The sequence below is a fragment of the Nicotiana tabacum genome, chromosome 24 (genome assembly GCF_000715075.1).
Source record: "Nicotiana tabacum cultivar K326 chromosome 24, ASM71507v2, whole genome shotgun sequence".
NCBI lineage: Eukaryota > Viridiplantae > Streptophyta > Magnoliopsida > Solanales > Solanaceae > Nicotiana > Nicotiana tabacum.
Genome location: NC_134103.1, coordinates 40,461,369 through 40,477,039, shown reverse-complemented (window position 1 = coordinate 40,477,039; position 15,671 = coordinate 40,461,369). Strand labels below are relative to the sequence as shown.

General features: G+C 32.4%; 1 protein-coding gene across 1 annotated transcript; it reads right to left on the bottom strand.

Moving 5' to 3' along the window:
- Positions 1-7,752: 7,752 nt before the first annotated feature.
- On the bottom strand, positions 7,753-12,675 carry LOC107814626 (protein neprosin). The gene is made up of 7 exons (XM_075247974.1): positions 11,878-12,675; positions 11,711-11,797; positions 11,255-11,467; positions 10,618-10,782; positions 9,922-9,975; positions 9,594-9,740; positions 7,753-8,349 (listed from the first exon to the last, which is right to left on the bottom strand). The coding sequence occupies exons 1-7, from the start codon at positions 12,214-12,216 to the stop codon at positions 7,969-7,971; spliced, it is 1,386 nt and encodes a 461-aa protein (XP_075104075.1). The 5' UTR covers positions 12,217-12,675; the 3' UTR covers positions 7,753-7,968.
- Between the last annotated feature and the right edge of the window lie 2,996 nt (positions 12,676-15,671).

Genomic DNA, 15,671 nt, shown 5'->3' with positions numbered 1-15,671 from the left:
TGACACTACAATTTGTTTTTGGAAATTGTGGGGGCAATATAGTTGGTGAGCTAAGCTTCCCAAATCCCAACCCGACACCTATCTTTGAAATCTCTCTCCTTATTTCTTTTACTTTACCTATTTAACTGCCTACGCTAATCTCAAAACTTGAAGGAGAAAAATAAAATCTATCAGAATTAAGGCATCTTCATTTGGTCGGCAAGGAGAAAATCTCCATTTGGATGCAGCAAATAAATGAGACATGTGCTTGATCAGTACAAGATCCTCGTAGCAAAATTATCTCCTACATAAAAAATAAAAAATAATTATCCTTACTATTTTGGCATTTGTTTGAATTGATTATGGAAAAATATTACTATTTCAAAGATTTCAAAACTCCGTCTATTGACAAAATCACAAACTAGTGTTTGGAGTTTTTCAATTTTGAAAAATTGAGAAAATTGGATTGAAAATGTTAAAAAAAGTAAAAGTTTATTTTAAAATTAGTTGAAACATCACTATATGAGTGAAGTGGACAACAATAAAAAGGGCGAAAGGAAAGGAAAAGTAGATGCGTGTGGAAGGAATTAGTTAAACAGTTGTGACAATGACAGACAAATCAAGTCTAATTAACAACTTAGATTACGCTGTTACGCATGGTTTTGCAATGTAATCAGAGTTCCCAAACAAGAATCATGACGGCCTATTCTTGTCGGTGGGATATTGTTAGTTGTCTTTGTTCGAGCAATAAAGCCCAAAGATCAATTCTAGTTCTAGTTTGTCAAAGAGTGAATGACACAGTTACCCACAAAAATAAAATTATTTATCTTTATTTACCTATTTATTATTTTATCCATCAAACTAATTACATTTTCTACCGTAATTTTTGTGGGGAGTTTTCTTTTTTTTCTTCAATTTTTTTTATTTCTATGCTTTTTTTCTTATTTCCTTTTATTCTTTCTTTTCTACTTTTCCTTTTTCTCGTTTTCTTCTTCTTTTTTTCTCTTTTATTCATTTATTTTTGCCCAAATCGTATTATTGTTATTTTTACCATAACTTATTCCACACTCAAATTCAAGAGTAAAAAGAAAATAGGCAGTCGGGTAATAGGTTTAGGCTGGATAGGTAGGAATTATAATTAATTCTTAAATGGGCAAAAACGGGTAATTAATTTGAGCCTAATGGAACCTTTTTTGGTTGTATTAGCTACATTTTATCGGTACACTGTTTGATTTTTCTTTAGTAATAGTAGAATAGTACAGTAGCTTGAATTTTTTTACTTTTCCTTTATGCGTGTGTATTATGTAATTATTTTGATTTTTTCTTTATGCGTTTGTTTTATATAATAGTATTATAGTACAATATCTTAAAATATATTATTATATTAATATGTGGTACACTATTTTTTGATTTTTCTCTTTATGCATGTGTATTATATAATAATAGTATAGTCATACTGGATTAATTAGTAGAACTATATACCCTATTGGTATAATTATATGTCATATGGTATCATATGGTAGTTGAAATTTTTTTTGGTTGTTTTAGCTGCATTTTTAAGTGAATTCCATTCTGAAATGATTTATATGATCATGTTTTGCTGTGTTGGATTTTCTTGTACCTATGGACATAAATTTCATGTATTATGTAATAGTTTTTATAGTTATATGCAGTTGTTGGAACGACCCCGAACAACTATATACCCTATTAGTATAGTTACCACACAATAAAAATATAAGTAGCAAAAAAGACTTCTAGTACCATATGATACCAATATGGTATACATGTATACTAATAGAGTATATGATTGCTCTAGAATATTGTTACAATTATCTGCGACTATACTATTGTTCCAAAATATTAAAGGATGCAATAAAATTATGAGAAAATTATATGCTCACATTGCAAGCTAAATATTCACAAAGCAACTTGCTCATTCCGTATACTAACAGGGTATATAGTTGTATGGGGTCGTTCCAACAATTGCCTATAACTATAAAAACTATTACATAGTACACATAATATATGTCCATCGGCACAAAAAAATTCCAGCACTGCAAATCATATTCATATAAATAATTCCATAATAGAATTCACTTAAAAATGCAGCTAAAACAACCAAACAATTATTCAAACTACCATATGGTACCAATATGTTATATAACTATACCAATATGGTATACAGTTTTACTAATTAATCCCAGTATAACTATACTACTATTACATAATATACATGCATAAAGAGAAAAATCAAAAAATAGTATACCACTTATTAATATAATAATATATTTTAAGATATTGTACTATAATACTATTATATAAAACAAACGCATAAAGAAAAAATCAAAATGATTACATAATACACACGCATAAAGGAAAAGTAAAAAAATTCAAGATACTGTACTATTCTACTATTACTAAAGAAAAATCAAACAGTGGACCAATTAAATGTAGCTAATACAACCAAAAAAGGTTCCATTAGGCTCAAATTAATTACCCGTTTTTGCCCATTTAAGAATTAATTACAATTCTTACCTATCCAGCCTAAACCTTGCCTAAACCTATTACTCGACTACCTATTTTCTTCTTACTCTTGAATTTGAGAGTGAAATAAGTTATGGTAAAAATAACAATAATACGATTTGGGCAAAAATAAATGAATAAAAGAGAAAAAAGAAAAAAATAAGAAGAAAAGGGGAAAAAGAAAAGGAGAAAAGAAAGGGGAAAAAAGGAAAAAAGAAAAGAAGCATAAAAATAAAAAAGAATTGGAGAAAAAGGAGAAAATTCCCCACAAAAACTACTATGGGTAGGAAATATAATTAGTTTGATGGGTAGAAAAGCAAATGGGTAGATAAGGGTAAATAATTTTATTTTTGTGGGTAAATGTGTCATTCATCCAAAAGAATGGATTGTCCTACATTTGTCGTACAAATGACACCAGGTAACCACTCTAAAAGGCTGTTATTTAGGAATTAGCCAGCGCGTCCTGAATTTCAGTTTTCAGTTCAATTTTTGAGGACAAAAATGTCCTGAGTTATCCTAAAGTTAAGATTTTTAGTTTAAAATTTCAGGATAAAATAAGTATTTGGCTAATTCCTAAATAGTATCTCTAAAAATGGCTATATGTGCACTTACTCCTAGTGGAGGAAAATCTCTTATATGGGTTGGATAATAGGATTAGATACTTTCTGCGGAACCTGTTAAAATCGAATATAATCTCTTTAAATCAAGAACATAGTTTCCGTTCTAAAATATGTACAATAAATAATGGTATATTAAAAGTACCCTCGGTATGTCCTCAAAGGGGAACAACTTAAGTAGCTAAAATGCACAACTCGAACCATAATATTAAGTATTATGTGAAATTAAAGCAAAATCTATCCTCAAATTGAGTCATTATAATGGAAAATTTCGGTTGTTTTAGGCAGAATAAATCTCAAGGTACTATTTTGGAGCTTTAGCAAAGGTTGGTATACATATTTCTTTACCTAAGGAATAAGATCTATACAAAATTCTTGTTAGCTTTCTGTATTCGAAACTAATTTTGAGACCATAAAACAGAAAGAAAAAACGAAAAAGAAAAGATTCAAAATCATTGATCTCACCGCGTATTCTTAAGAAACTTAATTCTCTCACGGTACAAGTTTTGATTATTTCCTCTCAAAATAGAACGGATCCAACTTCACTTGTATAGTGATACCTCAAACACTAGTAATCAACAAATTCAAATAGTGACAACAAATCACTGTACGCTAACTTTTTATTTGAAAGTAATGCAGAAGAAGAAAGTGATAATTTTTTTAATGAGAATCTTTGGAAACGCGAAGTATTTATAGCCGATATGTTTGCCCAAACGAAGAGGTGTAACTTAAAAGTTGCAACCTTTCTGGTGGTTGTTTACAAAAAATGTCTCTAATGATTGTTTACGAAAACTGACTGGAAAAATAAAACAGAGGAAAAAATTATATGATCGCTATAAAAAACGAGCAAAAAATATTAATATTAAATTATTTATTGGTTCAAAAAATTGATCAATTAATCATCACGACATCGCAAGCTTCCCTTCTTATCAACTCATTTTCCGAAATAGTACAATTGCTTTTCTATTTAAACCCAACAAATGTTTGTTCCTCTTCCTATAGGACAAAATTCTTTTGAAAAATAAATCTTTTTGAATTTTTTCATTTCCCTCCACTTCATACCGCATATAAAAAAAACAATTAGTTTTATCATTAAAGTTGGAGACACTATAAACGTCAATGTAGAGTCATCTAAATAGTAAATTTATCTTTGCTTTAGAAAGAATAGAACTCAAGATTCTTTTAGGAAATGTTAGCACATACCTTTTTATTCAACTAATTAGGAATAAGTTCAATACAAATTTGCAAATGTTACTGTTTGAGAGTTTGAGGTGAACAGTCTGCCTCTCTATTGAAATTTGAGTTCAAATTTTATCAAGCTAGTGGTCAAATTTCAACAAAATTTTATTTTAGTCCACACATATAGATACGAGTTACTAATTGTCCATGCTATATATATATATATATATATATATATATATATTATCGTGTAAATGATAATATCCAAATGAAATCAGATTATATAGAATTCTCTAGCTGATGACGTTATAATCTATAAATGTTCTAGAGAACGTGGACATTGATGATATCTTGAATGTCCAACATACAACTAATTTTAATATGTGCAAAGATACGTATGAGAAGTCACCCTCAAATGCAAGATATGAGTTGATGGAACTTTCGTAGGTATAAATATGATCTATCAACATTGACCGTCCATCACAATTTAATCTATGTATTTTAGGGATGTTTACACGAATAGCCATCTGAATTCATTATTTTTTTTTTTTTTACAGTATGTATAGATTATACATTAATTATACATATGAATTATACATATATTATATATTCGTCGGTTATTTTTAATTTAAACAATTGTATGAATAGTTATTTAAGTTAGCAGTGTATTTAATATTTGGCCAGTGTGCAAGTATGCACTTGGACTATTCAATCTAGCACTATTGAAAGCTCTACCCACTAACACTTGAACAAATGAAAAGGATTCATCTAGCATCTTTTGCTTATGGTGTGATTTAAATATTAATCTCTCATTATTTTCCACTTCATTGTCACAATTTATATAACAAAGGTCAACAAATGTCATCCTTCATATCCCTATGAAATGAATATTATACCGACCTCACATTTTTCCAAATTTTAATTGCAAAATTGAATGCTTCTCAAGTGGCCCTCCCAATCAGAACTTGAGATCAATATTGTTTTCATTCATCACAATCTCTGAAAGTTGGTGGATTCATTAAGTAAGCAGCAGAAGAACAGTTAATGGCATCTATCAATACCCTTAATGCTCCAATTGAAAATTAAAAAATTATCACACGTACCAGAGTCAACACTGTATGCCGCCACCTATATATTTTAGCACTCTTCACCTACCTAAGAGTAACAAAAACAAAATCCTACAACTAATATACAAAAGTCGATAAATTTATTTTATTCCAAAAAAACAGAAAAAATTTGGTTTAAGTTTCAACCCGGTATCCAATTCACATTGGGACCCGACTAATTCACGTTCACGTAGTGTAAGGTCCATTAAAACTCTTAGAGGTCGTTTGGTAGAGTGTGTTAGAGAAAATAATGCATGCATTAGCTTTGTGTATTAGTAATGCTTTGTTTGGTACACCTTTTCAACCTATGTATAACTAATACAAGCAATAGTTATACACTCTATTTGGTATTATTCTATGTATAGCTAATGCATAGAAAATCATGGCATTAGCAATACAAAGGCTATTAATGCATGCATTAGCATGGTTAAAGACAAAATTATCCTTAAAGTCCCTTAAGTTAAAGAATATGGAAGGCATTTTTGTAAATAATTATATTTCTTAAAAATTATGCAATGCATTTTAATATTTAATACACCACACCAAACAATGCATAAGAAATAATCTCTGTATAACTAATGCTTGCATTACTAACCCATTCATTACTAATCCATGCATTACTAATCCACCTTATTTAGCATTATTCTTATAATGCCTACCAAACGACCCCTTAATCTTTTGTATATGCCACTATGCAACCATTAAGGAGATAAATTGTAAAGATGTCGACTGTCGTATAAAACAACTTCTCAAGTATTGTGTCATTGTACTGTTTATTATTGATAAGTGTTTTTTCTTGATTTTGTGTTTCTCATTTTTATGATCTTTAAAGAAAAGAAAAGAAAAAAAAGGACTCTTTAGTAGTAGCTCAGAAGTAGTTCTTCGTTGTGTGAATTCACTCTCTCATTTCAAACAAAGTACTTTAAGAGAGGAATATTATACTAATAAATTATCATTTTCGGTCTATACTTTACTCTTACTCAATCTTCCATTCATTCATTAAGTTCTACAGAATATCTTGTATATCAAGTAAAGATGTAATGAGCCTGCCACCCTTAGTGAATACCAAAGTGTAGTCCTATTTAAGTCTGTTTTCTGCCATCCTCTTCTCTTTCCATTTCTTAAAGGCGCTAATTGATGGTAAAATTTCCTATGAAAATTACTTGGCTCTTGGAATTTCTAACTTAATTTAGCTTTGTCAAAGAAATAAAACTGATGCTACGTACTAATTAACAATAATTACTACTACTTGATTACTGGTGTGTGGATTTAGAAATGATGGTTATGATTATGAGTGTAATCTTAGTGTTTAAACTTTAAATGTGGGTACGTAACACTATTGTTCCTTGTGCCGCCTACCCTTAATTTCGGCCTGAAAACACTTACTCCATATGCATGTCTCTAGTTATTTAATTTGTCACTTTCTTTTTATTTTGAAAGCCAATTAACCTACTTTTATAGTTAAATTGGACATATATAATACTACTATCATTCATTTTCTAAATAAAGATTTACATAAAAAGTATTATAAGTTGTAATATCCTCTCATTAATGGTGAATAAAACAGTTAACAATCAGTCATTTAGTTTGATTTTCGCAAAACAGGAAGTGTCACTTATGTCATGACGTAAGGAATATGTATATTTTAAGAAAAACATATTAGAGACTTTTGATGTCGGAACTTTGCATGACAGGTATCAAATTACTAGAAGCTAAGTATCAACATTTAATTGAAAAAACGGGTCAAATATACCCATGTACTATGAGAAAAGATTTAAATATACTCTTCGTTATATTTTGGGTCCAAACATACTCTTGTCGTAATACTATTGGTTCAAATATACCAATATTCTGTTAAGTTTGTCCAAGATGGACATCCAATCCCATGTGTCACTGATATTTGATAAGGTGGATGTCACATGACATGCCACCTAAGCGCTCCTAATCCATATATAAAAGACTAAAATTTGAAATACAATACTTTTCATGGTAGCGATAATGGTAACAATAGTGGTGGAGAAGAAGGAAATTTTAGTGGTGGAAAAAAAATAGAAAGGAGGGATAAAATGGGTTAGGGGCGCTGAGGTGGCAAGTCATGTGGCATCCACCTCATTAAATATCAGTGTCGCGTAGGATTGAATGTCCACTTTGGACAAACTTAAGGAAAAAGAGGTATATTTGAACCAATAGTATAACGACATGGTATATTTGGATTCAAAGTATAATAATGGATACATTTAAACCTTTTCTGATAGTACAGGGATATATTTGGCCCTTTTTTCCGATTGGAAAATGACACTCTTCATGATAGGGAAAAAAAATAGAAAATACAAAAGAGCGAAAATTAATTAACACAGCAATAAACATACTATATATTATATTCACTATTCTCTTTGCCAAAATTTACACGACTCCCCTAGTTTAAGGTGGTATAACTAATTTAATTGACCACTTGTTAAGCTTAAGAATACAATGAAAAGAATAAAAAGTACACCCCAATCACCGAAAACTAAGAACCAAAAAGTAAAAATGAAAATTTGAAGCATTTACTCTCTTTTATCTCTTTAAGGACAACGTTGGTTTCTTCCAGGTCCTCCATAATAAAAATAATTACCCCAAACACGATTAATCCCACCTTGAATATCATAACAATTAGGATGATCAGCCAAGACTTTGAGATTAGACAATGGTATTAAACTATTATCCCAATCGACGACTTGTAAATTCCGAAAGTAAGAAGCTTTTCCAAAACCTTCTCCAGCAAAATGACCACTTCCCATTTGTGTGGATGTGTGAAATCCATTGCCTCCTTTACTATTCACAATTTCACCTCCAAATTGTATCATACTTGCTGAACTCCTAAGATGTGTAAATAAAAATGATGGCCAATATCCTACCAATACTCCTGATCCAAATTCCAGCCACCAATGTCCATGCTTTGGATCCTGAATATATATATATAATCAAGTAAGTAATTGGTTATCTTGATGGTATAAAAATAAAAGTAATTAAGATTATAGGCAAAATTATCTCGGTTTTAGCTATCTTCCTTATCTTAACCTACATCTTCAAATTAAAGTAGCTTGTAAATTTCTGTTACTGTCTCAGTGAAGAGGCCCATTGGGTATAGAATACGAACAATTAACAGTTCGATCTTCCGTTTATTTCCTCATAGTAAGTTTTTAGTCTAGTCCACTATAATTCACTAACCATCCAATGTATAGAGGTTTTTGGGGGAGGAATAAAGGAAATTAATTATGATAAATCATCTAGGAGTATTTGAAATACACTCATTGCGACGAAAGAGAAAGAAAAGAAGTTAATGGAGATGATTTATCTTTATAGCTAGATTGAGGAAAAGGTGTAACGAAACATGCAGCTATAATGTTGTCTATTGCCTTTTATTTGGAATGCCTCAAATTTTAAGTCAAAGGATGAGATTTTAATAGCTAATTATGAAGTGGGGGGCAAAGTGAAATAATAACAAGTGAATGGGTCAGAGAAGGCTTTAATTTGCTTGGGAAAGAAGAGTCAAGAGAATCTTACAAAGTGGGGGTAAAAAAAAAAAGCACAAACAAAATGATTACTTCCACTGAATAATATACGATGAATGCTACTTTAAGATTCCCCTTTTGGTTTATACATACACACATGCAAGCATGATGTATAAATTCATGTCAAAATCATATTTGCCTTTATCCCTACCTTAACTGTGAATCTTATTTTTAATTTTTGAACAACCTATTAAATGAATAATTCAGAACCATTTTCTGTCTGCACGAATAAGTGAATACCCATTTAAATGAAGCATTTTAACATTGGACCTCAACTGAAGAAACTTAGTTAGCTAGCTTATAATAAAATACAAGAAAAAAGTAGGAAGAAAAGACAAAAGGACTAGGGAAAAAAATGAAAAAAGAGAGAAGATAATACCATCGATTCTAAATTTCTAATTACCAAAGCCGCGCCAAAGAAAGGGGTTTGGTTGAACAAAAATAAAAAATATACGCATTCAATTATGATCATCTTCGTTTTCGGTTGAAAGAGTTTTTTTAAAATCTATTAACTAATTCGTTTTTGAAATTATAATTAACAATCTTATGGGGGTAAAAAGGCAAAGTTTTTAGGAAAGAAAAAAATTATAATTTTTCCTACAGCCCTTTTTTTTCTTTAATAAAAGTGTAATTACCTTCCAAATCAAGATGCTGATATCATATTGGCCACCATTATAAGAGGATGTTGGAGAAATTGCTGCCCCAATTGCTATTTTATTATTGGTCTGAACAAATCCTGAACACAACAAATTGTAACATCCTGTAGCTTGATATGCATCGCTCTGTATAAATCATTAGAAAAAACATAAATCGATACAAATTAGTACTCAAGAAATATTTTGGATTTTAATATATATATATATATATATATATATATATATATATATATATATATATATATTGTTGTTTTTTTCAGTTTATCATAAGGATAACGAAATGCAAATGCAGTATGTAAAAACTTACAGTCCAGTAGGTGAAGAACCTTGGATAATTGTCCCCATATAGCTCTGGGCTTACCTGTTGTAATTAAATGAAATAATTTAGCTATCTTAATTAATTTCATTGCTGCACAGCAGAAAAAGAAATATACTACTCTATCGATTCTTTGATTTTGAAAGGTAGCTGAAGGTTTAATGGATGCTTTAAATGAAACTAAAGAAAATGGTTCACTCTTTGAGTACTATCCACCCTTTGGAGTACATTTCACATTTAAATCGGAGAAACCGCGTTTTCCTTAAAAGTACTGAAAAAACAATATCTTTACCAATTTACATTTTCTTCAATTATATTTCTTAATAAAATCTTAATGTATATGATTCACTATGATGGAATTGACTTACTGGTGAAGCTTCGAATTTTTATAAAAATATCTTAAAACAGTGAACCCTTTTTTATTTAAAAATGATCTATGAATAAATTAGGGAAAATAAACCGTGAATGCGGTCACATAGAGCTAGAACAAGATAGAAACCTCTTCGTTAAGTTATTATATCAGGCTTGATACTAAAAATTACTTGTTGTTTTAGGTCAATTTAATTTGATAGTGTAAATATTTTATATACTCTAACGAAATTTCTGATTATATTATATGACCGCATAATATTTTATATTAATGTTTCGTGCACATAACATAAAGTGAAGAAAGAAATAAGAACATGCCTGCCAACCAGCTTCAATGGTGTTGAGATCATCACCAAATGAACCAGAAATAACCCACATTTGAGATAAACTGAATTCGTATTGGTTGGTAACTTTAGGTGCCCACACATTTATACTTGCTTTTGCTCCATAATACTGCTCTCCAGTTACATATCCTACTGCATGCTGTTTTTTTTTTTTCAAAAATAGAAAAAGAAACAAAATTTAAGAGGGAGAAAAAAAAGGGAAAAGAGGCTATTTTAAAGAAAATTAAGAGGAAAATTAATTTAAATATATAAATATTTTATTTTATGAGGAGGAATAGATGGGGCATCTCAAAATTGCAAATCTTGATTTTTGATGATAAAGTTTATTGGGCTATTATTTGAATGTAGAAATAGATGAATGGAGATTGACAAAGCAAAGGCCTTTGGAAATTAGTGAAATATGGAAAAGGGAAAAAACATCAAAGTCGGCATAGACCAAATATAGTAACCTGACAAACATTTGATCACAAAAACATGTCAAAGTAACCACATACAAAAAAATTACTTAAAGTTGTTGAAATAATATTCTGAAAATAGAATAGTTTAATATGAAAGTAAATCGAGCAAAAGTTATTGAAATAAACTAAAAACTAGTTAAGAAAAACACAAACCTCATGGCCATTATTAGTAGTGTCTCTACGAATTGGTCTTCTAATTTTTCGACCAAATCTTCGAATGGAACTAGCTCTTAGAATGTCTTGTTCTTTTGTTCTTCGTACTGGAATTGTTCCTTCTGGACATGTTTCTCCAGACAAGGACCAAAGCTGGAAATTTTCGAATTCCATAGAATTTGAGTTGTGCCCTTTTGGCCTCTCAGGTGGTTCCTACAATATAGGAGAAAATATTCAAAATCATTTAACATTTTGAAATCTTGAATACTACAAGTTTAAAAAATCATTTTTAAAGCTTTTTTCGTTTAATCATCAGATATTTGAAATATTAGCACCATGAATGATAAAATTACTTAAGCAGAGATCTGCCACATAAATAAAATCTTCCGGAATGGATGAATGCGATTTATTAATTTCAGATACTTGAAAGAAAAAAAAAAGATAAAGTTAAAATACCAATGGTTTTTGGCCCTTCAAATGAGGGTGATCGAAAGCTGGTTGTTGATGAGATAATACACAATCTATAATATCTCCATCAGGGCTCTGCATCAGTACAATTCAGATATTTATTAAGACAAGAAAAATAAAGATAGAAAAGAGTTGGGAATTTGGCAATATAATACCTGAATTGTCTTGAGGGAAGGCTTATTGATTTTCATGAGATGAGATTTAATCATTTTCATCTTCTGAAGTTCATCACCTGGCTTAAAAGTTTGGTTGGCTAAGTGGAAGTTTTCTGTTTCTAGTGACAAAACAGAACAAACAGAGAAGAGAAAGAAAACAAAAATGGAAATGATTGGTGAAATCTTGGAACAGCTAGAAGCCATAACAACTCTTGTGGAATTGAAACAGTTTCTTGTTTCTTCTTCCTCTAAATCTGTCTGTATTTGTTGTGTTAGTGTACAACATTGGCATTGTCTTCTTGTGTAATGATGAAGAAAACAACAATTATTTTGTTCCATAATAGAACTAGAATTCAAGAAACCAAAGGCCTAGTACATGTTCATCACTCTTTTCACCATTTCCAAGAATTCTCAAAACTCTAAAACAAATTTTAAAAAAAAAACTAATTCCCTTCTTCTCTTTCCTCCTTCTAATTCTGACTAACCGCAACTCCCAGGCATGAGCTAATATAAAATGTACTCCTACAAGAATGGGTTGTGTTGTGCGCCTATTTTTAGAGTTTTAATTTTAACTCCATGTGGCTAGCTGTGGGCAAATAAATACTACTACTGTATTGAGTTGTGATCAAGACATGTAGTACTACTAATTTTTTTTTTTTTTTTTTTTATATTTTGAATGAAAATGGCGAAGGAATTAAGTGGAGAGAGAGAGACTGAAATTATGAGCTTCTTGGAGGATGGAGTTTTAGAGGGGGTGGGGTGGTGGGAGGAGTGTTTCCAGTCTCCAATACAAAGACTGAAACTTTAGCTTTATTATGTCAAATTTTTATAGTGCATAATGTTTATAAGGGGTGGGTGGGGGTGGATGTGGGGTTTCTCTGGTTTCTGTTATTCTTTATTCTTTACTTGGGGTTTGAAGACAGATAGGAATTAGAATTACACTTGATTCTGGGGTTCCAAAGTTCTTTGCTTTAGGTGTTCCTCTTTCTCACTTCCCTAGATGTTCTTTGTGTCAGCTTCTTGTTATTTTAGCTTTTACCCTCATTCCAAATTATTACTCCATCCGTTTCAATTTACGTGAACTTATTTCATTTTTAATCCATATCAAAAAAATGACCATTTTTCATATTTGAAAACAATTTTACTTTATACAATGATTTATAGCCACACAAAATAAATGTACCTCATCTTACACCACAAGTTCAAAAGTCTTATCTCTTTTCTTAAACTCCGTACTCAGTCAAATAAATTCACATAAATTAAAACGGAGGGAGTATTATATTTTAGAGATTAACTATGGATATATTAAAAGTATAAAAAAATTACTCTATAACTAAAAGATAATTATAAATGGTTCATGAATAAAATAACTAAGGACCTATTAAAATATAAAGCATTTTACCTATTGTATACGGTCGAAATCGAGCTCGTGGTGCATCCTACCCTCTGACATGGTAAGCCAGGCTCGAGACATGATAATAAAGGACTAAAAATCGATCTCAAGTCCCACCGAGCTAGAACCCGGAGACAGGACGCTTGCCTTCGAGTATACCAAGGCCATGATTCCGGAATCGGTCCTAGCCTCAAATGACTTTGAAGAAACATTATCAACATAGCCAACGGAAGACCGAAATAACCGTGACCGGCAGAATATTACGGCGAAAATCTCCGCGCGTACCGATAAAGAACCGGCAATCAGTAAATCAAAAGATTTTTTACCTTTTATAAAATTGTATCTAAAGTAAGACTCTACTATATAAAGGGGGTCTTATAATTCATAAAGTACATGGTAACACGCATTCCAAGGCAATATATTATTATTATTTTTCTGTCATTAGTTCTTCTGCTTTCGTTCGTCAGTGCTTGTTGTTACGAGCCCAGATCGAGGGCAAATATTTCACTAAGGCTTAAATCGTCTTCCTCGCGTGGTTTGAACTTACTTCATCCTTATTTATTTAATTTGTCTTTATTTATTGCTTTGTGTCAAGTTAATCCGCATATCCTTAAAACTACTTACAAATTTAATTGTTATCCGATTTTGAAGGTAAATAGTTTTGCGCTCACCGTGGGGCTAAGGATAATAGCGACAATTTGATACAAATTCCCGTAACACACCCTATTTTACACTTGTTCTTTGAAGTGTTTTTGATTCTAGGTTAAAATCGAAATGTCAAACCCATAGTCTGGCCCTTTAAACACGGACATGGAGTCCGACCACCATGGTGAAAATAACAATGCAGCACCCAGTAACGAGGTGTCCCCAGTCGATCTCGACGAAGTTTTGGTGGCGGACCCTATCGACGCTAGTTCGCATGTGGCCATCGAAGCAAATTTGCCTACCGATCCTGAGAACAGCGTACGCAGAGAAATCTGATCAATTGCCCTGAATACGCACAATGGTGAAAATGATGGGATCAACCTCCGAGTGATCATATAAATGTTACAGGCTCAACAGGCAGATAGCTTAGTTGCAGAACCAACGCCGAGCACCAAGCAGGGTAGAGCCCGAGCCACTTCGAAAAGTTACCCGCAGAAATGAACCGATCACGGAAAGGACAAATGAAAATGAATCGGGGACTAATCCCGAGATTATAAAAATTCTCGAAGAGTTGACAAAACGGATAGAATCGGGAGAGAAGAAAATCGAAGCCAATGACAAAAAAGTGAAAACCTATAACTCCAGGGTCGACCAAATCCATGGGGCACCTCCGATATTGAAGGGCCTGGATTCCAAAAAATTTGTTCAAAAACCTTTTCCTCCGAGCGCGGCTCCGAAGCCGATCCCGAAAAAGTTTCGCATGCCCGAAATTTCTAAGTATAACGGAATAACCAATCCAAATGAGAATGTGACTTCCTACATATGCGCCATCAAATGAAATGGCTTGGAGGATGACGAGATCGAGTCTGTCCTGCTGAAAAAGTTCGGAAAAACTTTACCCAAGGGAGTTATGATATGGTATCACAACCTACCTCCTAATTCTATTGAATCGTTTGCCATGCTTGCAGATCATTCATAAAAGCGCACGTCGGGGCTATCAAGGTCGAGACTAGGAAGTCAGACCTTTTCAAAGTAAAGTAGAGGGATAATGAGATACTTAGGAAAGTCGTGTCCCGGTTTCAAATGGAACGGATGTACTTGCCTCCGGTCGTAGACGATTGGGCCATTCAGGCCTTCACCCAGGGACTCAATGTTCGAAGCTCGTTGGCATCACAACAGTTGAAGCAAAATCTAGTGGAATACCCGGGTGTCACTTGGGCCGACGTGCATAATCGGTATCAATCAAAAATCAGGGTCGAAGATGATCAACTCGGGGCCCCATCCAGGTCTGTTTATCCCTCCAGAATAGTTGACAGAGTCAGGAGAGACATTGATTGTGAACCATGGTCGAACAGGGATCAGTATCAGCCATACAATGGAGACCGAAGATGTAGTGGATCTAGACGAAACCCCGTAAAAATGAAAGAAGAAATGACTGAGGACAAAACAACCGGGGACTCATGAGCAAAAACGGTTTCGACAGGCCCTTCGGGCCGAAGGAAGCACCCAGATTATCAGAGTACAACTTTATCATCGATGTCGTCGCCATCGTATCCGCCATCGGACGTATCAACGACACCAAATGGCCCCGACCTTTACAGTTCGATCCAGCCCAACGGGATCCTAACCTAATGTGCAAATATCATGGGACTCACGGTCACATGACAGAAGATTGCCGACAATTGAGAGAGGAAGTAGCCCGGCTATTCAACAACGGGCATCTCCAAGAGTTCCTGAGCGATCGAGCTAAGAACCA